The sequence below is a fragment of the Nothoprocta perdicaria genome, unplaced genomic scaffold (genome assembly GCF_003342845.1).
Source record: "Nothoprocta perdicaria isolate Ctin4 unplaced genomic scaffold, notPer1 scaffold_30, whole genome shotgun sequence".
NCBI classification, from domain to species: domain Eukaryota; kingdom Metazoa; phylum Chordata; class Aves; order Tinamiformes; family Tinamidae; genus Nothoprocta; species Nothoprocta perdicaria.
The window spans coordinates 2,172,491-2,199,337 of NW_020455533.1; the positions used below are offsets into that span (position 1 = coordinate 2,172,491).

The 26,847-nt window shown below is 43.4% G+C and overlaps 2 protein-coding genes across 2 annotated transcripts; both read left to right on the forward strand.

Moving 5' to 3' along the window:
* Window positions 1–2,100: 2,100 nt before the first annotated feature.
* Window positions 2,101–13,400, forward strand: LOC112949823 (cytochrome P450 4V2). The gene is made up of 11 exons (XM_026042279.1): window positions 2,101–2,302; window positions 5,258–5,370; window positions 5,948–6,033; window positions 7,181–7,371; window positions 7,821–7,890; window positions 8,911–9,037; window positions 9,451–9,642; window positions 10,288–10,390; window positions 10,566–10,700; window positions 10,828–11,007; window positions 12,012–13,400. Exons 1-11 carry the CDS (start codon window positions 2,101–2,103, stop codon window positions 12,182–12,184), a joined length of 1,572 nt encoding a protein of 523 aa, XP_025898064.1. The 3' UTR covers window positions 12,185–13,400.
* Window positions 13,401–14,370: 970 nt separating this feature from the next.
* Window positions 14,371–24,776, forward strand: LOC112949925 (coagulation factor XI-like). Its single transcript, XM_026042378.1, has 15 exons — window positions 14,371–14,764; window positions 15,333–15,391; window positions 17,246–17,408; window positions 17,699–17,805; window positions 18,493–18,652; window positions 19,197–19,306; window positions 20,299–20,458; window positions 21,263–21,372; window positions 21,467–21,626; window positions 21,744–21,859; window positions 22,173–22,347; window positions 23,019–23,194; window positions 23,496–23,591; window positions 23,814–23,953; window positions 24,569–24,776. Exons 1-15 carry the CDS (start codon window positions 14,733–14,735, stop codon window positions 24,725–24,727), a joined length of 1,923 nt encoding a protein of 640 aa, XP_025898163.1. The 5' UTR covers window positions 14,371–14,732; the 3' UTR covers window positions 24,728–24,776.
* The last annotated feature ends 2,071 nt before the right edge of the window (window positions 24,777–26,847 follow it).

Genomic DNA, 26,847 nt, shown 5'->3' on the forward strand with positions numbered 1-26,847 from the left:
TCTTCTTCTGATCATGATAATTTAATTGATTTCTTGTCTAGGACTCTAGACCTGGAATCTAGCGCCTAGCAGAAGCCTGTATTTGCTTTGCTTAGGAGCTGTGGTTCGAAATAGCTACTGAGGAGGACACATGCTTTCTGTGAACACAGGCAGAGTTGCACTTCACCAAGTGAGAGGCTGAGTAAAAGCAGATTTGCTCTGCTCTATGCATTTACTACAGCAAGGCTAGGTAGTGCCTATAAACCACCCCCTGCCCTGAGCAAATGGCCCTGCAAACATTAAAAGACTAAAAGACATAACAGCAGATCATCTGCTAGAAAATTGCCGGGAGATGTGTTGCGGAACATGAAAGAGATGTTGCAGAACACCTGCCTTTGAAACTTGTGTAGGTTCAAAATGAGGGCAAGTCTAGGTGACACAGGCCTCAGGTGCTACCTGTCATTTCTTCTTTCTGAGCATTTCCTTTACATCTCTTTTTTTCAGTGCATCTGCTGCCCTTTGGTTGTCACCAATTGCCAGCTGCTGGCAGGATTCTGCAGTGTCCTTCCCAATGCATTTTCTGCTCTCCCTCTCCCACCCACGGCTTTTCAGCCTCTCTTTGCTATTTCCCTGGTTTTCAGTTTTTCTGTCTGTTGATACTTTGATACTTTTCTGCAGGAAGAAAGAGACAGAACAGTGTAAAATCACCTGACGTTGATCTCCATGTTAAAAGGATGATCAGTTACTCTCTTAGCACACTAGCTTCTTTTCTGGAATCTAACTTGAATGAAAGAGGGGAGTGGTGACAACATAACTTACCCTGTTCTGTGAGCACATAGGAAGGCATGTATCTGCTGCTATCATGAACAATTAAAAACAACGGCAATAGTATCAAAGTTCATTTTCCGCTGTTTACTGTGTAGAAAAGTGCAAGAGGCAGCACTTGTGATGAAATTACAGGAGCTAAGTGCCAAAATTTATTTTCTCTGCTGTTGCTAGACATATGTGCTTCCTAAGCTTGTTATATCCTGAGATTTCTCTGTATTTCTTCTCTTAGTTGTTTTGTTTATGATTTTTTACTGGTCTATTGAAAATGACAGTGTTTAGAAGTCAATTTTGGCTCAAAATAGAGCATGGAAATGAGAGCTTTTGTGATATGCTCAGCTCTCAGGAATAGACAGTGAAGTTTTGCAGATCTTCAGCAAAGAGGCCAGGCTGCAGGAATTGATGCCCTTGAAGTCCTCACAGTCCTCTGCCGTGGAGAGTCTTGCTTTGGGCTGCCCCGTTGCAAGTGGGCGATGGTGTCTTCTCGCCAAAGCTCTGCTTAGCCACGAGGTTTCCGAGCACGGAGATCTTGAGGAACAGGCACTCAGCAGCAGGGCGGCAGCGAGAGCAGACTGGGGACCCCTCTGAGAGGAGGCAGCAGGGTCTGTGAGGGGCCCCACGGCGCTTCTCCCAGGTAAAGGTGCCTGTGGCCCAGGCTGGTGCTTCAGGCTGTGTCCTCAGCACCCTTTAGCCCGTGTCTTGGGCAGTCAGGAGTGAGATTGGTGATGGTCGTCAGAGCTGAGAAGCATCCCCCTTCTTTGCTGTGCTCTGCATCTGCAGTCTGTGTGGGCTGTGCTTTCTGACCCCTTTCAGACGTCAACCGAGGACAGGTACCTTGTCTTCAGCATCTGAAACTCTCCAGGTATCATGAGCTGTAGGGTGCTGGAGTTGTTCTGTGGTGTGATGTGCCACTGGAAGCACAGAGAGAAAGAAGGGCTTTTCATTTCCCTCTTGATAGCAGTTTGTGTTTTTTGTTTTGTTTTTCTTCCTTTTATGTTTTTACACGTGATTGGTGAAGTCCCCTGTGACTTTAGTCATATGAGAGAGCAAGGAAGTGACACTATTTCCTGACACTTTGTTTGCTTGTGTCCTCACAAAGTGCTTCCAGGGAGCCTGTCAGCCGCTCTAATTTTCTTTTTCTGCCCTGGTGTTTGTAGTTTCTTTGCTTTCCTGGCATGGGGCCCGTGAGTGGCAGCTCCTCCTCCTGCAGCTGAGGCCGGATGCAGGCACTTTGCTCAGGCAGGGAGGCCGCTGGCAGTGCCCCTGGCTGCAGGAGCCCGAGGGCACTGGGAGGTGATGGAGGTGCTGCCGGCGGGCACGCGGCTGCTCCCCTGGGGCGCCGGCCTTGTGGCCCTGCTCCTCACCGTCGTGATGGCCTTTTCCCTGCGCTCCCTCCTCGATCACTGGTGGCGGTGGTGGGTGATAAAGCCGATCCCGGGTGTCAGCCCCTGCCTTCCGCTGCTGGGAAATGCTCTGCAATTTGAGCGCAATGGAGAAGGTAAGAGTGTCCTCGCCACCTGTGAGGTCCTGGTGCCGTGTGGGGCTTTGCTGTGGGGTCCTGGTGCCGTGTGGGGCTTTGCTGCAGGGTCCACGTGGGGCTTTGCTGCCAGAGCTGCACCTGCCAAGGGCCTTGGGGCTCGGCAGCAGCTGCCTCTGCAAGCTCCTGGCTGTGCTGTCACTGTAGGTCACTTTGGGGCTGTGGGCAAACTGCAGAAAAATGCGATGAGAAGCAGGGAAGTGGAGCGGAGCGAAGAGTGGAGCTCTGTAAGTATGGAGTGGTTATCAGAGATTAGGTGGGGATCAATCTGAAAATGGATTGCATGTTTTCGATGGGGTTCAGACCCACTTTTAATTCTTAATGATATAGACTGTGAATGTTACAAAACTTTTTTTTTTTTTTTTTTGGCTGCTTTCATGAGATGTTTCACAACATGGAGGTCTGAATCCTCAGCATGGCCATTGCCTGTGATCCAGGCCAGGCTTTTAATTTGAAGGAAAGAAAGCTTTTTTAAGCAATAGTCTTCCCCCCAAGTGAGCATGCATGCATGAGGGACTTGGCATGCTGAACTGTTAAGCTGTTTGCAGAACTAGCTCTTAGCTCTAGTCTTAGTCTTATGCATAAGGTACAAAATAAATTACTGAATCTTTGCAGTACTGACCTCAAAAGCAAGTATTTCTGTGCCAATGGTGACAAATGGTACTTTCTTTTTGCCAGATGCTCAAGAGGGAATAAGCATGGTAAGCCAGCCTTTTAAGTACGCTGCTTTGAACAGGAGCGCGTTTCTTTCTTGGGGAGTCTGGGCTAGTGTGTAGGTTACCCTGCCTGTGCTGCGGGGGAGAGCCGACGCTTTGGGGCGTCTGATGCCTGTGTGTGTCAGTCTGTGCCCCAAGTACACGCATTTCTGTCTACCCCGATCACTCCTTAACTTGCTCCTTAACTTCCAGGCAGAGCCAGAGCAGAGGATTACTGGGTCACAGGAATGGTGTGAAGACAGGAATGGTCCAGGTGTGGGCACCAGCTGCATTGTCCAGTGCTGACTCGTGTTAGCCCAGGTCTCTTTGCCTGTTCGAGCGGGCATCCTGAGGCAGCATCGCTCCCTCCGTATCCAACCCTGCTCCTTCCAAGCTACGGAGTGTTTGGAGGAACCAGCTTCCCCTGAAGCTGACCTTGAGAAGCAGGGTCACTGAATGTGCTTATGAGGCTGACTGTGAGGCAGTGCTTTTGAGAGAGAACATCCTTTCTGCCCCCAGAAAGCAGTTTGATGGAGACTTTCACATTCTGTCCAATCTCTAATTCCCTTGATAATTGCTTCCAAGCTTTAGTTAAGCCAAGGACCTTCCTCCTTCATGTTTACTTCTCTAAATAGGAATGAAGATTGTAGTTTAGTTTTTTCATCAAAAAATGTAAAAGTTAAGAAAAATGAATTTTTTTGGGGGGAAGGAATTGTATGGTAAAAAGTAAAATGTTGCCCACCTGATGGTTTTACTTATTGATACCTACATACAAACTTCAGCATCTGCTATCCAGAAAACTTGTGAACTTTTATCTTGGTCATGTTAGAAAAAAAAAATCAGAAAAGAGCAAAATGAATAGATACTATTAAGCATTTTGGACAAAGTGTCATTAGAATTTGTACCTAAAACTAAATAATTCACTTGCTTGTCTGGATATCCATTAGGAAACAAACACTGTATACGTTTCCCTGGCTTTAGGGACCTTTGAATTGCCAGCTCTACAGAGGCTGTGGAAGGAGTCCTTTATCCTTTAATCTGGTTTCTGAAGGGCAGGGGCAGGATTTAGTCCTTGAATATCCTGATAGCAGACACCACCACAAGAACTGCAGAATGAACCTTATTGCCTCCTGGGATGAGATAACTGCATCTGTGCATGAGGGGAGAGCAATGGATGCTGTTTACTTTAATACAGCAAGGTCTTTGACACTTATCTCCCATGGTTTCCTTATAACCAAGCCAGCAGGATATGGATAAGTGGATGATGCAGAGGGTGGAGAGCTGGCTGGACTGTTGTACCCAGCCTGTGTGAAGTCCAGCTAGCAGCTTGATACCACTAATGAGCGGTATCTCAGGAACTGATCCTGAGGTCTGTTATTTAACATGTTTATTACTGAGGGGTAGAGCAGGCTCTCTGCACGTTCGCACACCATTCCAAGTTAAGGTGAGTGGTTGATACCTGAGTCATTGATTCATTGAGTCTTTGTGCCTCTAGAGGTGGGGACATCCAAACTGCCAGATCCACAAAGCCTCATGCTGGGTCATTTCTCCATCAGTAAGGTTTCCAAAAGGGCAAGAGTGGAGTTTGATCCTGGAACTGTCTACCATCATTGCCTCTGCTGCAATTGCAAATTGTCAGGGATGGTGAGGGCTGTGAAGGGGTGGGAGCGTGTGGGAGGGTGTGAGTAAGGTGCACATTGATGACAGGGTAAGGAAGGGCTCCAGAGATTATCTTCAGTCCCAGGGTGGGCGTTCTCAGAGATACAGATGTGCAGGGCTCTGCTACTGGAGTGTATTAGAGTGCCTCCATGTGCATTACAGCCTCACTGCCTCTGAATGAGGTCTTGGATGAGAAAAGGCTTGATGTCCTTCTTGGTTAAGCAAGTGTCTTAAGCATTCTAGCTAGTGTCAGCTAAGGATAAATGTGAACATACCCTTAACTTTGGTTTCATTCAATTTATCAGAAAGTGCAGTGGTACGGACGTCATCCCTTAATGCAGCGTTCTAATATAGCTTTAAAGTTGTTTTATGTAGAGCAAGCTAGTGTGTGGACATAAACAAGTAATGGTGCAGTACAGCTAATAAATGAATGTAGAAAAGGCAGCAAGGTAAAACTACAGCAAACATAATTTTAGGGCATATTAGAAAGAACAGATCAAGCAGGAATTCTTATCTATTCAACAAGTGCTTTTATCTGTTTTAATTTGTTTTCACATTCCAGGTTTTTTTAAACAACTGCAACATTATTCTGAAGAATTCAGGAAATTACCACTATTAAAACTTTGGGTAGGACCACTGCCTGTAATGGTCCTGTATGACCCTGACAGTGTGGAGGTGAGTGTGTTTGTCTCCTCCTGTACTATTGCACTGCCACATAAAAGCAGTGCCCAATCTGTTAGACATGCCATACTTTCTGTCAAAAAAAAAAAAAATGAGAGTAAGGGCTTGCAAGGATGCTGGAATGACACTGGATGCTATCCTATGACCAGTTGGTAAAGAAAGGATGAAGGTGTGAAAGAGAAACCCAGTCTCAGTTTGTACAGTACGAAAGACAGGGTGAGCAAATGAGTGCAGCACATCAATATGTTTGGTAGAAAGAAGCATATCCTTCAGCTTTGTTTCTTAACCTGTGTAAGAGGTTTTGCTCCCCATAGTTGCCCTGATTAGTTGATATCAAGCAGAGCAGACTGGACCTCTGAAACAGGGATAAAACATTGTGAAGTGGCTGTGGTGACAGTGTGTATCTGAGTGTCTTTCACGTAAGGACTCAACTGGCCTTCCTGTATCCCCCCGAGGCGTGGGGCATTTCAGTGTCAGGGTGGTGAGGATGCATGAAGCAGCATCAGCTGAATTAATCTCTCTCTGTCTAACAAGGGATGCTTTGCCCCCCCTCCCCTTTCTTTTCTGACAGATTATTCTGAGCAGTTCGAAGCACATAGAAAAATCCTACTTGTACAAATTTCTACAGCCATGGCTGGGCACTGGACTGCTGACAAGGTATAGTAAAATGCAGGGGCAGAGATGGATTCAAACCTTGCAGGGTATTTGATAGGAGTAGGGCTTGGAGGCAGTGCTGTTGAGTGGAGTCCCTGGGTAGAGGCATGGAGGTAATAGCTGCAGAAGTCTTATTTCTTTTTTCAGCTCTTGTGGTTGCAGACAAGAGTGTTTGTTTCTGTGTATGTTCACGGTCCTTCCGAGACATCATGAGGCTGTCAAGAGGGAGACTGACCATTGCTAATTTTTCTTAGAAGAAAAATTCACTCTTAAGTGAGTGAATTAAAGTTTTAAGAAGTGATGTCTGGCCTGTGGTGTCTTGATGCTACACCCTAGATCTTTTGGCCATTATCATGTCTGACTGTCCTGAGTATTCTGACTGAGCACACCTATGACTGTGTATATTGCTTATCTCTGCTACAGGAGCCCAAATGGGTGTGAAGGTCTTGAGGCTGGTCTTGCTTTGGGGCAGGGTAGGAGAGGATCTGCCCCCTGTCCTTGATTTCGTGTGGAGAAAGAAAATGCAGCTCGGGAAAGAGGGCAAGTTGGGAGTGGGAGGGAGGGATTAGTGCCCTTCGTTGTCTAATGGGTAGTAAAAGGTTCTCTTCGTCCTTAGCGATGGGCCGGTGCAGTTCTGAGAGGCAGCTGTGATCACAAGTGCAAGCATGTGTGGAAGCAGAGGAATGCCTTTTATCATCCTGTTTTGTTTGCCTGCGTTAAGCATGAAGAGTGGTCATAAGTAGTAAAGGGCAGAGAGCTGAGGTCCCTTGTGGCCAAAATGGCATGTGCTCCCCGTTACTATTCTGTCCTGAACGGGACTTTTGTCTCCAGGTAGGCTTCTAGAGGTTGTGGCTTTTTTGTGCTCACAGAAATGTTAAATACTCCAGCTTCAATGAGCAGGGCAGCAGAGAGAGACCCTGAGCTGAGATGCCTGGTGAGGAAGTGCCCTGTGCAGTCAGCAGATGGAGGCAGCCACAGGTGCAGATTTGCAGGAAAGATGAGAGGAGTTGGTGCTTTGATGCAGAGTGCTGGTTTTGTGCTATAGACAGACACCCCCAGCAGTGTTTTGAGGTGTGTGGTTGTGCAGTGGTGGGAGTCTTGTCTCCAAGAGGATGTTATAACACTTCCCTCTGCCCTCTGAATTGTGCAGCACTGGAGACAAGTGGCGGACACGGCGGAAGATGATAACACCCACATTCCACTTTGCAATCTTAAATGACTTTCTGGAAGTTATGAATGAACAAGGGAATATTTTGGTGGAGAAACTTGAGAAGCACGTTGACAAGGAGCCATTTGATGTCTTTATTGATGTCACTCTGTGTGCTCTCGATATAATCTGTGGTGAGTCCTCTTTGGCTATCATGGAGGGGCTGCGAATGCTGAAGCTCATGAGTACAATTGCTGCTGTGTGACAGCTGTGTGAGAGGACATGGTTGAAGAAGAATGTCCTTGCTTCCTGTCCAAATTGGTTTCCATGCTCCCTTTCTCCCCACACTGCCTCACCCTGCCAACTGGTCTGTACTTTCTCACCTGCAAGCAGATGAGTGGTGAGCTGGGCTGGTGTGGCAGGGCACAGGTAGGTGTCTAAACTGAGGCTGTGTTGAGGAGCTGCAGTCCTATGTGTGGAAAAGGAAAGCAAGGCCACGACCTGGAAAGGGCTGAATGCATTGCCCTGTGCAAGGCGGTTCTGAGGCGCTGATGGGAGGCCACGAGCAACGTGACCTTGCTGAGCGCGGTGACTCCCTGTGTCACTTCCCACTCGTGAACCCACGTCCGCTTCCTCTTTGCAGAAACTGCCATGGGCAGGAATGTGGGTGCCCAGGAGAATAAGGACTCGGAATATGTTCGTGCTGTTTACAGGTAAATGGAGACCTTCCTTGGCTGCTTTGTAGCTGGGTCGGAGTTGATAACTGCCTATGTCAGAAGTGTATTTACTGTTTGAGGAAGTGTTGGGGGGCACAGGAGGAGGTCAAAAGACAAAATGGCCAGAAAAACTGCTGCAGTTCTTGAAATTCCTTCTGGGATGGGTACATGCAAAAGGAATCTGAGGCTGTGAAGAGGGTTCAGTTGCTATTCGCTTAATCAACTAATGTTGGTTACATCAGTTAATGTAACCAGACATTAACTAATCAATTAATTATTGGCTTTGGAGGTAGAGAGAACTGCAGCGTTGCAGGTCAGCATGATTGCCAGAGTTGGGAGGGTACTAATTTAGGCAGCACTTTAAAGCTTGAATCACTGCTCTTCTGCAGTGGTATTTACCCTGTTCAAACTGTATGCAGCTGCCAGTGGGTTGGAAAAGCCATGGTCTGTATTGGCACTGCAGTGGTGCTTGAAGCCACTGTAGTGGTTCACTGTGTATGGTAGGTAGACCCTTCGGGTGTCCTTTTTAGGCTTGTTGGGACAGATAGGTTATATAAAGCGGGGTAGGGTTAGAGGTTTGATTGCTGCATATACTGCATGTCATATGGACAGGCAGGTCTTCCAGAACTTCCAGAGGGCTCTCTCAGGTCACAGGCAGATACTTTGGAGAGTTGGTACATCTTTGCAGGACATGGTCAGTACTCTGAGTGTGGAGAGGAGCTGAGTAATTGAAAAGGTCTGTTTCAAGAGGATTCTTCCTAAATGACAGTTGTATGATCTTCTTCTCAGAGATCACTGTTTAAAGAAGTAGTTTATGGTGATGCTGACATGCTGGGACAAGTACAGAAATTTTTGGATGCTCTAAAAATAAGAAGCAAAGACAAACAGCTTTCCCATCAGGTCAATGTGCTTAAATCCACAAGTTGTGTTTAGCTCTGGTGTGTAGAGATATACACATCTAGTAGATTTAGATTTTTTCAGGGAATGTAACTTAATGCAATTGTTGTGTCCCCCTAGGATGAGTGATCTAATCCAGCAGCGACAGAAGAGCCCTTGGCTTTGGCCTGATTGCTTATATGTGCTGTTCAAAGAAGGAAGAGAGCACGAGAGGAATCTCAAGATCCTTCACAATTTTACAGATACAGTATTAACCTCTTTCTTTTCATGGGGGAGTCTAACTGATAGAGAAGCTCTACACAAATAGAGATTTTCCATAGGGGCAATGAGGTTCCCCATTGTATGTGCATCCTCATTCACATAAATGCACTTGTCTTATTTGGGCTGTCAGAAAGACAGCTCCTTATCTGTCTTAGTTTGCAGCAATACTAATTAGTTACTTGAAGTTCTCTTGTTCTGAGAAGGATGGAGATGTTCGAAGCTCTTAACCTGTCTGTGGATCTTTAGTCTGGGAAGGTAGACACTTGATTATATCTCTGATATCCTGCTTTTTAATTTTTTATTTATTTTTTAGTAGTTGAAGCAAACTTGTGTGATGTAGACGGACTGTGTGCATGTGCTTCATGTCTCCTATTGCTAACATAATGTTTTGAATCTCAGGTCATTGCAGAAAAAGCTGCAGAACTTGAAAACCCCAAGCAAGGGAAATGTGATACTGATGGCAACTGTGAAGGAAGTGGCCTCAAAAAGAGAAAAGCTTTCCTGGATATGCTCCTGAGTGCAACAGATGATGAAGGGAACAAACTGAGCTACAGAGACATTCGTGAGGAAGTGGATACTTTCATGTTTGAGGTACCAAGGATATCTTTGTTTCCTGTACGCAGGCAACAAAGAACTCTTCCCTCCTGTGCTGTCCATACTGTCTCTCATGCAACTGTTCCTGATAGTTCAGGGAAGATTGCAGCTCATGTCTTATATGCATTGCTGGTAGCCCAGGCCTTAGGCTGGAGATGACACAGGAACCAAGCAGATGAATATAGGTCCATATTGCTGTGCAGGTGTGCTCGAGAGTTCACGCTTATGCCTTGCAAGATCTGTGGGGAGAGAGTGCACAGAGAGAGAAATTCAGACTCGTAGAGCAGCAAGAGTCAGTCATGGGGGCTGTGAAGAGAAGGGCAACTGGCAAGGGACCTCATTGGAGACAGAGTGCAAAGCAAAGGCTGTGCTAGTTCCCCCACTGAAAGGGAAAGCTTTAGAAGGCGAAGGAGAGGGAAGCAGGATGCTTGCTGGTTTGACTTGAGCCCTTTTCCCCCTTTGCAGGGATCACTGGTCATATTATATCTTAATGATCAATGTGGTGGATAGAGTTCTGTGGGCTTGACTTTTGGTTGCTGACCTACTGAGACAGCCCTTCCCTAATAGCCACACAAGGAGTATTTACACAGGCTGCCTGTGCACAGCAGTAGTGTTGAAGTGAATGTCTTTGTGAACCTCTAGGGCCATGATACAACGGCAGCAGCAATGAACTGGGTACTGTACTTACTGGGACATCATCCTGAAGCCCAGAGGAAGGTTCACAGAGAACTGGATGAGGTGTTTGGTACATTTCCCTTCTTTCTTTCCTGGGCTCAAGGAGGTTTGGTCTTTGTGGGGGGAGCAGTGGCATTTGGTGGGGAGCATGTGGTAGGTGACAGGAGATCCCCAAAGGGGGCTGGAGTCACCGAAAAAGGGATGTGTTGGTCTTATTGCCCCCTGTTTGTTTGCTTTCTGGACAGGTAACAGTGATCGTCCAGTCATGATGGATGATCTGAAGAAGCTTCGGTACCTGGAGTGTGTTGTGAAAGAAGCTCTTCGGCTCTTCCCTTCGGTTCCGCTGTTTGCCCGCAGCTTGCGGGAGGATTGCTATATTAGTGAGTAGGAGCACCCTGAGATGCCCCTGAGCAATGCTAGGAAATGCAGTCATTCCAATCAGCTGTACAGTCGGATCCTTGCTGTTATGTTGACTGTTTTCTCTTGTCTCTCCCTTTCCCTGCTCAGAAGGCTACCGAGTACCGAAAGGCACAAATGTCATTGTTGTAACGTACGCGCTGCACAGACACCCGGAGATCTTCCCCGACCCCGAGGAATTCAGGCCTGAGCGGTTCTTCCCCGAGAGCTGCAAGGGGAGGCACCCGTTTGCTTATGTGCCCTTCTCGGCCGGTCCCAGGAACTGCATCGGTGCGTAGCTGCAGAGAGGGCCCTGGTGATGAACGGTGCTGCTCGTGCTGCGCTGGCCGTGGAGCGGGGAGCGCCTCCAGCACGGGGTGCTCATGTGTTTGATGGTCCTCGCTGAAACACCGAGTGCTCTCTCTCCCGAGTCAGCTTTGTGCTCGAGTTGCAGGCCCATTTTGTTTTCTCCTAGGGGATTCTTTCTGTCCAGAGCCCAGTGTACATTAAACTGTTGCTTCCTTCCCATTGCCTGTGCAGCCTGACAGCATGTTAGGGAGATGCTGTGTCAGGAGAGCATTTGCATTTCTGGTCCTCTGTGCCAGCAAGGCAAAACATTGTGGAGCAAGAGCAGGGGGTCCTGAGTTTGTTTTGCTCTGGAAGTATATTGTTTGTCTGATGGTGCTCTCTGCTGGGTGTCCCAAATATGCAGCCTGCAGTAGAAGCATTTTTCTTCTTTTTTTTTTTTTCCTGATGCCTCAGCTGCTTTCTCATTCCTACTGGTCTCCCAGAGCTTGTGCTCTTCATTCAATGGGCATGTTAACTCTTCAGGTCTCAGAGACACCCTACACTTTTGTCAGTGCTAAAAGTTACAAGGATCATTGTTTACATTATAGAATGTGTGAAAAGATATGAATTTCCCCTGTGCTGGTCTTAAGTGTAAAAGGTGAATATTCAAGAATTGTTGTACGTTTTACGAGAATGTGGAATTCATTTTTTTCAGGTTTTAAAGTTTCTATTTCTGAGGTTTGTCTCACTGGCAATAGATGTCCTTCACTTATGAACAGTGTAGGTCTTTCCATTACTGTGTACACATGTGTATAGACATCCATCCACACACATTTTCTAAGCAGGAGCCCACAGAAGGTAGACAGCACTGGCTTTTTCTGCCCTTAACCTGTAATTTAATGTTAGGTGAGCTTCCTGGACTGTGACATTTTTTCTATTTTGTTTTGCTCTTTGTTGAAGTTGCAAACCTGACAGTAATACCTGTTTTGCTGCCCTGTAATCTGTAGGTCAGCGCTTTGCACAAATGGAAGAGAAAGCCCTACTGGCCCTCATCCTGCGGCGCTTCTGGGTGGACTGTTGTCAAGAGAAAGAAGAGCTTGGGCTGACAGGGGAACTGATTCTTCGTCCAAACAACGGCATCTGGATCCAGCTGAAGAGGAGACCAAATTTCCAGTCCTAATGATGGGAAATTCAATGTTATTTTCCGCAAAGCTGTTTAGATTGAGGAATGTTTTTAAATTGCGTGTTTTGTTGACAGCCAGTCAAAGATGATGATGTGATAGTCCTGAGGTGCTGTAGTCTTCTAATGAATGAGAACTTTACATTCATTTTTAAAGTGCAAGGCCTTGTTTACTCAGATGAATTGCAACAATGTAAAAGAAAATTAATGATGGGGTGAGAAATTAAGCAGATTTTATTGTGTTACTCAAAGCTTCTAAACAGTGAATGAATGTGCTCTTACTTTTTAAGATCCTGCAAGGAACCTAGAGAGATTCTTGCTAGTTGCTGTTAAAGAGGGCAAGAGCCCTCTGAAAATTTCTAACTGTTCCTAATTTAGATTAGATTCTCAGCCAGAAACAAAACACACTCAGCAGCCCCCTAAGAAGTCAGTGAGGACAGAACTTTCTCATTTCTTTAGAAATGAGAACAGCAAGTGTGTTATGTAGCTGAAATATTTTTAATGGTTTTGCTCACTACTTCAAGAGCCTCAGCAGATATTTGTTCCTGTTTTGTCAATCAGAATGCATATGAGTTATTCATGGGAACAAATCTACAGGGTCTTGTTTGTTTGTTTGTTTTCTCCTCCTTTTTTCCTCTCAAACAGTAGCATGTACTGTACAAGCTGCTGTATCCCACCATACCATCAGGTCAAGGACATGTGCAATTCATTCACTCATTCAGTAGAATAAAGGTGTCATAATCCCAATTTGGAGTCACAGTTAGATGTCTCCCAGAGACATTCACAGATGTTTAATAATTTCTTCCTTCTTCCCACATTCTGCTTTATGAAGCCTTGTATTTTGATGGAGGAGAAGACAACCACACAATAGGCAAAAGCAAATAATTGTTAAAGATGATTTTTTTCTGAATACTATTCTCTTTATATCGGCACTATAATCACCTTGATTTAACCTGTGGAAACATGTTAAAACGTGGCCTTAATCACTCAAGCCAAGCCTCATGAATTTGAAGGCTCCCAGCTGTAGGTAGATGACACTTTGGCTTTTGAATGAGCAGCCAGAAGTCAGATGCAGAGAAGTCAGAGTCAGATGCAGCTGATACTGGACTGGTCCATCTCTAATGATGCATGCGTTACCAAGTAAGAAAGACATAGCCTGTGCTTACTGCTTTTCTTGATTTTATACATTCTTTTGTGCACTTCTAAATAGCACAGGGTGGCTTAATGCATAACATAGCACTGTACTTTATAAAATATCAGAATACAAAGAAAATATTTCCTGTGTTTTCCAAGTTTCTTTTTCACTTCATTTTCAAAGGCAATTTTCGTTTTTTGGTAATGGTGAGAAGTTTCTTTTAGCGAGTTGATTATAAAAATAATTTTCTTTATAAAAAGATAACTTTCTGAGACTACCTTCTTATGCTAATATATTAAAACAAAACAAAACAAAAAAACCTCATCATGTGTTTTCCCAAGGGATTCTTTGGTAAAGAATTAGCTAAAGCTTCTGGATCTGAACCATAAGTCCAGGGTGGGTAAGCTGTTCTAGGAGCATGGGACTTATGGTTGTTATAAAGCAAATGTTATCAGCCCCTCGGCATGACTTATAGGCAGTGGCAGTGCTGCACGAAACTGTTTCCAGGGCTGCCTCAAAGGCCCTCGAGGTTTCCAGCCATCTTGTCACACACTGGTTCTTGGGACTCCCGTTTTGGACACAGCAGGAGGTTGATACCCCGCTGCCTTCCTGAATTTTACCTTCATGCACCAAGGGACGAACAGCCTCATAGCAAGGTTAGTAGTTTGCTGAACACGAATCCTCTTGATCTAACTTTTCAGCCTTTGTTGAATCCTTGACCCTCTTGCCTTGGTGGAAGCAGCATCAGTGCCATCCTGTGGCAAGCCTGTGAATACAGCAATACCTCACTTGATAGCGTGTCCTATCTTCTCAGCTTGTAACAATTAGAAACTAAACCAACTCACCTTTTAAACAAAGTTGTAGGTTGTTCAGTTAAATTTTAGGTTCTTCTGAAAGCGGGAGTTCTCAGCTAAGTATAAGTTCCATCTTTTCCTGGGTAAATGGACTTTTATGGTCTGTGCCTGGAATGGTAAAGGTGGGAAGGAAAAAAACACAGGTGATTTGCTGCTCATTGGCATTTTTTTTCATAATGATGCCATTTACTTGGATCTGAATCTTTCACACTAATGCCCCTCAATTATTTAAGGATTTACCCGTGATGTTTATGTTCTTTATGCAGGTTTTGTGCTCACAATAGAGAGTCTCACTTACTGGAACCAGGGATTAGACTTCTATTTAAAAAAAAATAAAGTATCAAGACACAGATGCTCAGCCGGTAGAATTCATGTCTATTGATTTCTCTGCAGGGCTGGTGATTTACACTCTGAAAACGTGGCCCAAGGTCAGTAACAATATTGACAAAGTGAGCACAATTTCAAAGTAAATATTAAAGACAAGCTAGCATTGCAGACCCGGTAACATGTAACACAATTTGGAGACTATTTTGGTTTTTAAATCTTCAGTAGAGCACAAATGTTATCCATTCATCCAGACCTACTGTACAGGTATGTACTTGTTATTGCAATTGATATTCAGCACAGGCTTTCATAACAAGGCAATGTGTATTGATCTCGTTAGGGATTCTGTTGTGTGATTAGTTTGATTCTCTCACAGTTGAAGGAGTATCACGTAGAAAAAGGAAATTACACAAGATTTATGTAACAGGTAAGAGAAATGGTGAGTGTGAATCAAATGTCTGCTATGTTGATGATAGTGTCTGCCCAACTTCGAGGACAGAATCCAGAGCTGTTAATAACATCTTAATGAAATGTTGCTTCCAGTTTTCCAGTTTAATCAAGAATAAATTTCTGCTGTAAAACAAAAGAGAGATTATGCAAGTCTTATTATGTCTTTGCAACCCTCAGTAAAGTCCCAAACTTTTGATGATGTTGCATATTACTGGATTTAAGCCATAACTGCATATCACAGTGGTAATCTGTATCTCCATACCATTTTGAATTAGTGGTAGACAGGTAAATCACTTAGAGATATGCATTGTGGTAATTTATAAAATTAACAATGTGCCATTTATTAAGCATATCCTAAAGAATATTTTTTTTTGTTTGTTTTTAGGATGCCTTGGATTTATTTGACTTTTTATTTTGTTTTCTTATTTGCTTCAGTTCACAATGGTAAGTGAATATATAATTCCTAAAATATGCAAATGAAATAGTAAACCTTTTAGAAGGGGGAGGCGGGGATTAAAGAGGCTAATATACAAAATGACCTAAATATTTATATTAAGAGTGAGTAGAACCCCAGAGCAAAGCAGTTTTGGTGGAAGGATGCATGTTAGTGTCTACAGTCCGGTCCTGCGAGAGTTGGCTTGCTCCTTTCTGTGCAATTCCCGTGATTTAGGCAGTATCTCTACAATACCCATCAACTCAAAAGATTACTCCAGTAAGCATGAGTAACTCAGAAATAACTGTTTCAGTAAAATGATTTCTAGAATTTCTTAGAAACGCTGGAAAATCAGTATCTGTGTACATATTTCAGTGCCACTCCGTGTTAATGATTTACTTTGGTTAGCAAACGTCAAAATGCAAAATGCCATTGCCTTTCCCTGAAGTTCCCTGTCCTGATAAATTAGAACTAAGATGTAATACAGTTTTATGTTCAGTAACGGATTAACTATTTCCTCTGAGGACAATTAGGTAATGCAATTTTTTTAAACAAAATCTGTTTGATAACTGTTAATTAAGTGTTAATTAAGAAGTGTTTTACATGGATTCAAATCTCAGTAGAACTAATTTTTTGAACATTTCTAAGACCGAAGAAACATACGCTTTGTACGATATTGAAGTATTTAGGAGTGGCATAATTTTTCTAGCTACTAGAAGTAAAATATATTAAGCATTGATGTGTATATATTAATTTACACTATCAGAAGATAAAATCAAAATATCTAATGCAGCAGAGAATTGCAGCACTTTTTATTCCATAATTCATATAGAATATTATAAGTTATAAAAAAAAAAAAAAAAAAAAAAGCTTTCCTGTCAATGGTAAAGTTGGGAAAGGGAATTCTACTGGGAGTATACACAATTTTTTTCAACCAAGCTTATGAAAGTATATGCACCAGAATATTCCTGATACTTGTAAAGTACAACCTTTTGAACAAGAAAGAAATTTCTTTTAAAAAAATACTAGCAAACCTGATAAATATGCATAATAGTTTCTTGTTTCCTTTTGCTTTTGTTTTTCTTTTTGTACAGGAAACATGAAAGTCCCTAAGTATAATTATATTATGTTATTTAGTATCCTATCAACTAAAATCCACTTGCCACATTTTAAAAACTTTTTTAAAAAATATTTGTTTATGTTTTAAATAACTATTGATATACTATGAGAGCTGTAAATCCAGGGTCTAAGCACCAACTAAAACTTCTTCAGTTACATTTATTTTCTGTAAAAATATTTTCTCCATTCTTCAGCTGAGAAAAGTCATTTTATAGATACAGGCTACAAACTGGCCTATTTACTACCCCTTCAGAAAACAACGTATAGGAAGTGCATAGAGTGGGCTTCTCTGTGAAACAGCCTTTATATATGTTTTTACATGGATATCTTGCATATTCTCAATTTTCAAAAGCTAAGAGTATGACCAGAATGTTGCCACTTAGATATTTTAATTTTGGTCAAATCAACAGTACAATGTGAGTGGTTTCTATCAGAGAACCCTCAGTGCAGGATTGGTGATGAAGTCCTAGAAATCTGAGCGTATAGCCGAGTTTGTTTTGATTTTGCACCGTTCCTGAAATGCTGCTCTCCTAACAGCCGGCACTTGCTGTGTCGGGCAGCAGGTCGGACTGGGCTCAAGGCGGGTCGTAGGGAAGTAGAGGGTTAATAAAATACTGGGAACAATTGAACTGAATTGAAACTCCACAGATGGGCACCTTCTATTAATTTGTTTTAGGATTAGGACATTAGGCTTATCTGCACATACAGGCTTCTACCTATCCATGTGTTTTGTTATTCTCTATCAGAATGTGTGACTGAGATCTACGAAAACACCTATTTCCAAGGAGGAGACCTCTCTACGGTTTTTACGCCAAATGTCAATTACTGTCAAGTAGTGTGTACTTACCATCCCACGTGTCTCTTCTTCACCTATCTGCCAGCAACATGGACTAGTGATCCTACAAAAAGGTAACCACGTTTGTGCAGTTTTTGCTGGCTTTATGTGATATTTCTGGGAACTCGAACTGCTTCACCAGAACATAAGCATGCAAAGAAGGTTACGTGGCTGCCATAGAAGATCTGGTATCATTTATGTTTAAATTGATAAATTGAAGAATATATAATAATGTATAATTAGTCTAAAACTCAGTTGTTTAATGTTGATGGAAGAAGAGATGGCCTACATTTCAGCTGAGAGTGAAACATAAAGGACTGTGTTATACTGCAAAAGCTGTGAATTGATGCATTTTAAAACACAGGTTTTCCTGCTACTTAAAAGACAGCGATACTGAAACACTACCAAAAGTGGATATGGACGGTGCCATCTCTGGACATTCCTTAAAACAGTGTAACATCAAAATTAGTGGTAAGATAGAGTTATTCACACATGAATTTTATGCTCTGTATCACAGCAGGGATGGGGATGTTTCTTGCCACATCTCTTTCCCAATTCTTACAATTTTTCCACTCGCTTCATCCTTCAGTCCCAACTATCCACCACTTAGGCTCTGCTGCAGTCACAGGGTCCTGTTTGCTTTAGGCTTCAACCGTAGCTCCAGCTGTAGAAATCTATTTACTCCTACAGTTCCCCTCCAGCAAGCTACTCATAGGATATGTATGATTGCCTACTTATAACTTTCTTTATAACATTTTTTATGGCCCAAAAATAAATGCCCCATTTTTAATTCATTCAGCAGCTTCTGAAGATAGACAAGCCTTTAAAACTACAGTTTGAATTTTGAAATGGGAAAGTATATTTTCCAGTAGTAATCTAAATTACTTTATGATTAATCCCATTATGGTTCAGCCACAGGTATTAGGGCTTCTCTCTTGTGCAGGTAAAGATAACATTGGAGTCTGCAGGTCTTTCCTTTACCGTGTAATACTGCAGCCTGCCCCTACTTCTGATTTTGTGAACTGAAGCATTTGAGAAGTATAATGTAACTCAAATGAGCATGGGTGGTAGCACGAGTTTACAGTGCTTGCACTGTCTGAACATTTACCTTTTTGGCACATGCTTTGTGAACATTTGTTTCTGTTTTGTTTTTCCCAGCTTGCAGTCCAGATGTCCACAAAGGACTGGATATGGAAGGGAAAAATTACGATGTTGTTACGGCTGACACTTATCAACAGTGTCAGAAAAAATGTACCAATGACAACTATTGCCATTTTTTTACATATGCTTCAGAAACATTTCACAACGTGAGCCTTCGGTAAATCCCTCTCCCTGGACAGCACTGTGGCTTTGTGTAGGGTAAATCTCAGAGCAATCTAAGGTGAAAAACTTTATACAAGGAACTAAGTTTTAACTTGACCTGTCATTCTTGAAATGCTGATTCAGACTGGCAGGAAAATATCTATATTAGTTTTATTCATCCACTGTGAAAAGACTGAGTTGGTTGTCATAGCACTGAAAATAAATTAATCCGTTGGAGACATTAAAATGCAAGTGATATTTAGAGGTGAGCAGCTTTATTTTCTATTGAATCTCACTCTGCTTATTGCTCTGAAAGTAGCATCTTCATTGCAGTCAGAGAAATACTTTCAATTTTAGTTGTGCTGTCGTTGTGCTGTTAGCCTGCTCAATTTTGCAAGCTCAACATTGTTTGGCTAGACCTGTTCCTCATGTAAAGGTTCTTCTGGAGGCTGGAGATTCTTCCCACCCCTGGCCAAGTGTACAGCACGATAGGAGTTAAGGTGCCGGGAGGATACTGTCGGCCTGTTGTCTTACTGCTTTCTTTATTCCTTGTCGTTTAGTAAAAAATGCTTCTTGAAACATGCCACCTTAGGAACTCCAACCAGCATAAGAGAGCTTGATGATGTTGTCTCCGGATTCTCTTTAAAGCCATGCCAGCTTTCTGAAACAGGTAACTATTAAAAGCTCTTTTGATTCACTTTAGATTTAAGGGTGGTGGATGACAAGGGACTCTATTTCTGACATATATGTTTTGTGATGTTAAAAAAAAAAAAAAAAAAAAAAGTAATAATGTTATTCTTAATTCTTGGAAATATAGATAGTACTCAAGCACTAAAGAAGTTCCGATCTTTTTGAAGATCTAAAGAAGGCTTTCATAAGATTAGTTTGATTAAATTGCAATTTTAACTTTGTATCAGAGATTAAAAAATGAAAAGAAGGAAGAATTTTGTGGTAAGGTATAAAGAGAAGCAATTTAGCTATTCTCTCTCTCTCTACATATATATATATATGAAAGATTGGAGGGTTTTCTTTTTTCCCAGAGTGCTGCTTTGTAAGATAGACTAGAAAGACACATATTCATGCTTGAAAGGAAAATTCTAGCACTTTGAGGGCCCTGCTTAGAGAAGAATTCAGGGGACTGAAGCACATGCCCAAATGGTATGATTTTAAATAGAAATAATAATAATAATAAAAAAGAAACTATCAAAGATATTTATGACTTATGACAGTGTTGACATAACCATAACTAGTTTTCTGGAAAAAGGGAGGGGGAGAAAAAAAAGGCAATATGCTTTTTAGTCTTTCTTATGGCTTTTGTCATTAGCTTTTCTTCCCATCTGAGCAGAACAGCAGCTCCCCTGCTAATCCTCACTGAATGTTACTGCGTATTTTTCCCTTGGCAGGTCTAAATGTCATTTCTCTGCTTCTGTCCTTTATCCTCATCCCTGCTCAATAATCCTCTGCATAAGGTTACCCACTTAAAACAATGTTCATGATAAAGAGTTTTTTAGTTAAAACATTACGGTATCTTTCCAGCATATCAGTCACAAAAGAAGGAAACAGTGAACCAGGAAACAAATTAAATAATTTGTAAGTCTCTCTTTTTTTGATAATACTATGAAAGTCTTTTGAATTTTGATATTATTTTCTTGTCTTATACAGATTGTCTGATGGACATTTTTGAACATAAAGAATTTTCAGGAATTAACATTACAACTTTTTTCACTCCTGATATCTCCGTCTGCCAAACTACTTGTACTTATTTTCCAAACTGCTTGTTCTTTACATTCTTTACCAGGGAATGGCAAATAGAATCCCAAAGGTGAATATAATCACTAACTTTAATTTCTACCTAAGTAGATATTTGAAAAAATAGTAAAGTTTTTATTTTTAACTAATTTTTATGAAAAATAAGGTTTTTATTAACTTTAATTTATAAAAATTAAGGTTAGAAGGTTACTTCCAGTAAAGCATTGGCTTTTACATGTTTTATTTCTGTCTTCATAATTTTCTGTGGGTATTTCATCTGTTATGCAGTGTAACCAGGCATTTGTAACATAGCTGCATATCTGGCAGTAATCTGAGAAGTTATAAGCATTAAAAAGAATAACGGATTGACTTAAAGACATATTTCAAGAAAACTGTTTTCCTACATTATGAAGTTATTTACTTGAAAGGATTTTGCATAAAGTAAACAGGTGTGAAGTGTTTTCTTTTAAAGAACTTCCTTTTCTTTTGTATTTAGTAGTGTGAAGAGTTAAAAACCTAAATTCCACATAAAACTGATGTGAAAAGAAGAATAAAGTTTCAAAGAAATTTCAGGGAGCAGCAAAACTGAGATGGCATATATCATCTCAAGTCACCTTTTCTATGTATGTATATATTATACAATCTCTAATAGTCCAGCCATATGCCACTTCACAGAACTGCACAGGCCCTATTTTTATATTAATTTGGTGTCTGAGTTAGCATTTCTTTAATGCATTTTTATATGAAATATATTTTACAGTAGAAGTGGGAGAAAAAAAAAGCACATTTAATAAGGAATATTCTTTATTAGTACCTAAAACATCAATTTTAGAATTTGAGAAGAAAATAAGTTATATTTAAAATTTTTTGTTTTTAGAAATCTTTGCCTTCTGAAGACATCAAGAAGTGGTATACCAGATGCACTTGTATCAAGAGAAAAAGCTGTATCAGGCTTTAGCCTCCTAAATTGTAGAAGATCCTTCCCTGGTAAAGAAGAAATTACAATACTAATTCAAAATACTCATTTTGAATTAATCATGACACTTAGCCTTACTGATGTTTGGGATATTCATTCTTGCAGCCTGCAATTCTCGCACTTACATGAATATGAACTTTGTGGGAGAGGAACTCAATGTCACGTATGCTAAAGGACACAAAGCTTGTCAGCAAGTTTGCACAGACATGATTCGTTGCCAGTTTTTCACCTATTTTCCACTCCAAGATTCATGCAATGAAGAAGGGTGAGATACATCTAAAAAAAATTTTTAAGGATTGCTGGAAGAGTCACCCCACAGACTTAGGAAGGGAATAGTGTGTACACATTGCAAAACTGAATCTTTACGTTAATTTATTGGCAGAAAGTGTAAGTGTCACCTGAAAATGTCCTCAAGTGGATCCCCAGTGAAAATAGTGCATACGGGAGGAAGGATCTCTGGATACTCCCTAAGATTGTGTAAGAAAAAGGCCAGTACTGGTAAGTAAAATTTTCAGTTAAAAGAGGCAAATCTTAAATGATTTCAGTACAGGAAGCCTAAGCCTCCCTAGCACTCAGAGAGCATTGAAATAGTAAAGAGACTTCTTGTGTGTTCTGAAAGAGAACATAGTTTATTACAATCCTGCATAGCATATACCTTGTAAACATATAAGCAAGGTCATGATGTTTAGCATATAACAAACATTACAATCAGAAATGTATTACCTTTTAGTAGAAGATTGGACCCAGTTCATCTTTGTCTTTTCCCTGGTGAGTGAAAATGATCTTTACCCTTTCTGACTTATTTCTGCAGTGTGTATGCAGCATTCTGAAAAAAGCATAAGGATTGTTGGAGGGACCGACTCAGCGCCTGGCGAGTGGCCCTGGCAAGTAAGCCTGCACGTGAAGCTGTCTCGACAGAGACACATCTGTGGAGGCTCCATCATCAGCAACCAGTGGATTCTTACAGCTGCTCACTGTGTTGTGAGGTGGGTGCTAAGTGTATGTATTGCTGTTGAAGGCCAAGTTACCATCAGATCTGGGTAATGAAGCCACTCCTGTTTTGAAGAGCTGATTTTACTGACGTACAGGGGATCCATTTTCTTTGTTACATTGTCTGCATCTGTAAAGCACCTTATCCTGGTACTTATACATTGAAAATGTTAAAGTTCTGTATTGGGACAAGTAACAGGTAACATGTTTCAAAGATGAGAACATTGACTCAGCAACACGGGCTGAAATTAGACACACCAATTTAAGTAATCTAACTTTAGTGTGAAATAGTTTTGCTAACATTTGACCTTTACAGACAAAAGCTATTAAAGTGGTTATACTCTCTGAGCCCCCTATAACCTTATATAAAGAACGTGATTATCTTTCTGCCATCCCATGTTTGTAGAAGTTGTCAGCATGTTAAAGGGCAAAAAGATGAAATATATTTTAAAAATAAGAAGTAGATGTTGTTGCTTGGAAGCAACTAGCATATTTATATATTCTCGTATAAAAAAATTCAAAATTTAGAGCTTGAGAATGTGAAAACAGAAATGGGGAGGGTGCCTCAGGGCTTTCCCTGGGCGCTCAGGAGCTGACCCCTGCATGCCAGCTCCGAGGCAGTGCCAATCCGTGTGCCCCACACTGACTGTTTGTCTCTCTCCCACAGTCTTGCAAATCCCAACATCTGGCGTGTTTATGCGGGAATTTTAAAACAATCGGAAATAAAAGCAGAAGCGCCCTTCTTCAGAGTGGAAGAGATTATTGTTCACCCTCAGTATAAATTTGCGCAGATGGGATATGACATTGCCTTAATGAAACTGGAAACACCTATGAATTTTACTGGTATGTAGAGTATTCCGGAGGAATTCTGAAAACGTGCAGGATGTTGTAGGGATGGTTTTGTTCTTGCAGTTCATGAAGCTTGGGCTGGTTTCCTTTAATATGCAATTAATGGGGTTTGAGAACAATCATACTCAGTTGGCTTTGAAGAAAGCATGGGGGGCTTTTCTTTATATGACTGGGGCAATCCATAATATAAGAGACAAAACATAAAGCCTATCACCAGGGCTTGCATTGGGTGTCTGTGAAACTTCAATGTTTTAAGTATTTCTACTGGCCATTAACATTTCAAATTGTATTTTAGATCTTCAACTACCCATTTGCCTGCCATCGAAAGAAGATGCTGACACACTTTATACCAACTGCTGGGTGACTGGATGGGGTTACAGGAAAGAAAGAGGTACATGCTGGTAAAATGGTGTTACCAAAATACTCCTATTAATGGTCAATGTTGGGTGCTATCAAAGAAAAAGGAAAGACAGTGTCACAGAAGCCAACATCACTCTAAAAGCGGTGGCCTCTAACTTTATAGTATCACCATATGAGGATTTCTAGATTTTAATGTAAGTTTTTCTTTCGCTAGGACTAAACACTTCTTTGCTCTAACCTGTATGTTGCTTAGGTCGCGTCGAAGACATTCTTCAGAAGGTCACTGTTCCCCTCATGTCAAAAGAGGAGTGCCAGGTGAGGTACCGACACCGCAACATAGATGACAGGGTGATCTGTGCCGGCTACGAAGACGGTGGAAAGGATGCTTGTAAGGTAAAAAAGCATATAGTAACGTATGCAAATACACTATTGCAAACCATAATTAAACTGTTTATAGTAAGAACAAAAACACAGTTACAAACAGAACTATCATTTAACTTACATGGGGAATGGACTAAAGACAATTTGAGCAGACTCGTCAGTTCATTATTAAATTTCAAAGTGTCAAAACGTGGCTTCACATGCTCTGCTTTTTTTACTCTTGAACAAAAATGGCAAATATATTTTCCATTGGTAATTTCCTTAATGGTTATATTAATAACATTGTATTTTTCTTGGTTGTGCATATGGTCTTTTTCATTGGGTTTCAAATCAATATAGGTACATAAATATACATGTACATTTGTCAGTTGTTTTGGACATTAATGGGAAGTTGAAATGTATTGCAATGCCAGGGAAATACTCAGAAGTCAATTTACTAGGGGAAAAAAGAGTAACATCTGCTTGACCACTGTGTAAATGAGCTTTAGGTGGGAGTATCTGAAACGTGGAGTTTTGCTGGTGTGAGCACCGAGTGCTGCTGACTTCTGTGAGTGTAGCTCTCGAGGAAACCGTGCTGAAAGGTTTCCCCGGCCGGGGCTGCCCCTTTGTTCCCCTCCTGTGTCGCAGGGCGACTCGGGGGGGCCGCTCTCCTGCAAGCACGACGAGCTCTGGTTCCTGGCGGGCATCACGAGCTGGGGCGAGGGCTGCGCGCGCCCGCGCCAGCCCGGCGTCTACACCAACGTGGCGCACTACGCGGACTGGATCCTGGAAAAGACGGAAGCGTGAGGCTCAGACTGCGGCCCGGGCGCAGAGGAGGAACAAACCGCACAGTTACTAAATAAAAACCTGTAATAAAAATAAATAAATAAATAAATAAAAACAATCAGGTTCGTTGCCGCTTGTCCCATCCCGGCCGCCATCCCTCCCTTCTCGCTTGCTACTCGCTTAGCGTAGCCCCGCCCCCTCGCCGGTAGCCAATGGCAGCGTGCGCGTGCTGCACGCGGAAGTCGGCCGTACCATAGAGAGATGGGGCGGGGAGGGTGTGTGGCGGCGAGCCGCGGGTCTCTATGGTGAGACCTCCGCGGAGCGCGGGCGCTGCGGGGCCGCGCCGCGGGGCCGCCGCTCCCCCTCCTTCGGGTACCGGAGCAGCTCCGCATGGACCCGAACCCAGCTGCCCCCAAGGGGAGAGGGAAGGAGGAGATGGTGCCTTTACCTGCAGCTGCCTCCCTATAAAGGATGGAATAAATCAGTGCTGGTGTGTGAACTGCCCTGCCAAGCTCCGGCTCTGTGACAGTCCATGAAGCTTCACCTGTCTCTGTTTCCCTCCTTCCTGACTCCCCTCGCTTGGCTCATTCCAAACTCAACTGCTAACCACGGGAGCGGGTGCAGGAGGAGCCCTGGCCTGTGGGCGCCCGGCTGGACAGGCCCGGGAGACGTTTCAAGACCGTGGGAGGCCAAAACACACAGCCGAGCACCAAAGGAGTTTTGAAAAGCAGTTGAGACTAAGAGGCGTTTGCAGCTGAAAGCTGGTTTAATAAGGGCCATAAAACCCACGTGCTTTTGCTCACGGTCTTCGAAACTGGTTCGTGGCTTCAGCAGCAGCGCGAGGACAACACGAGCTGGCCCCGTGCCCTTATCTTTCAGCTCCTTTGGGGCGTTTGCAGGGAGGACCAGCGTTTCTGGAGGCTTTCACCATCCCTGTCCCCTCTCCAGAACCCCAGCCCAAGAGAAGTTTCCACCCACCACCCAGCGAAACCAGGCTGGAACTGTGATTTCGAGCTAGCTGCATTAATGTCATCTGCAAAAGGAGCCAGATTTAGAGCTGGGGAGGTGGGAATTACTTGAGGCAGCAGTTCGGAAGCCTCTGAGCAGGGAATGCTGGAATCCTGCTTTGGGGAGGAAAAGCCAGTGCCTCCACTTAACCTCTGCTGTAATTGCCATTTCCAACAAGGAGTAATGCAAATATTCCCCAGCTCACAGGTCATGTCCCGCTGACTAAAGTGCCTCAAATATTTGCCTTTAGCCAGCACTACACGAAACGCTACCGGCTGCAACGCGGCCTGGCTGGAAAGGGCGGCTGCTCCCACCGGCACTTTAGAGCCCTGTGGGGCTGCCACGGCACTGAACTCTGTGCTCCTCTTGGAGCAGGGCTGGAGAATCCGTGAGACGTTGCCGCCCGGATCACTGGCTGCGGACGCCTGTTGGGAGCGGAGCGGCCCCAGGGCTGCTGAGCCCGGCGCCAGCCGTGCTCACGTCGCCGCTCGGGAGCTGGTGCAACCCGGGCTCGGCGGGCTGGGATTTGCCCTTGGCCGTTTCACAATGTGCGGGGGCGGCAGGAGCGCAAACCCTGCACGCTCCCTGGGCGAATCCCTCTTGTGGTGCCCTCATCCACAGCCCTCTTTCTTCAACACTTTCCTCAATCCCACCAGAGAAATGGGCTACAAAAGGCACTTTTCCATCTCTCCCGCCAAGGCTGGTGCTGGGGCCCTGTATGCCCAGGGAGCCTTTGCTCTGCGGAGCCCGCTGGGGCACCCCAGGGCACTGCATCACCCAGAGCCTTCCTCCTCCTCCTCCTCTTCCCCCTGGCATGGCCCCCAGGAAAAGCGGGTCTCGCTGTGGGGCGAGGGGCCGGCTCGGGGCAGGGGCTGGGGCAGCCCTGGCGCAGCCCCCACGTGGCCCGGCCAGGCCCACGGGTCATGTCTGCCCCCGGCACCCGGCACTGGACTTCACTGTTGGTCCTGCAGGAGCCTCGTAATGACCGGGCTCCGAGGCACCTGCCCTGGGGACGCTGCGCTGCCCGGCCTGCAGCCCCCGTCCCCTCCTCCCTGCGGACCTGGCAGGGGGAAACAGCCGCAGGGAGGGATTTTCCTTGTCCTTGGCCTCTGCCAGGGGACAGAACCAAGTCC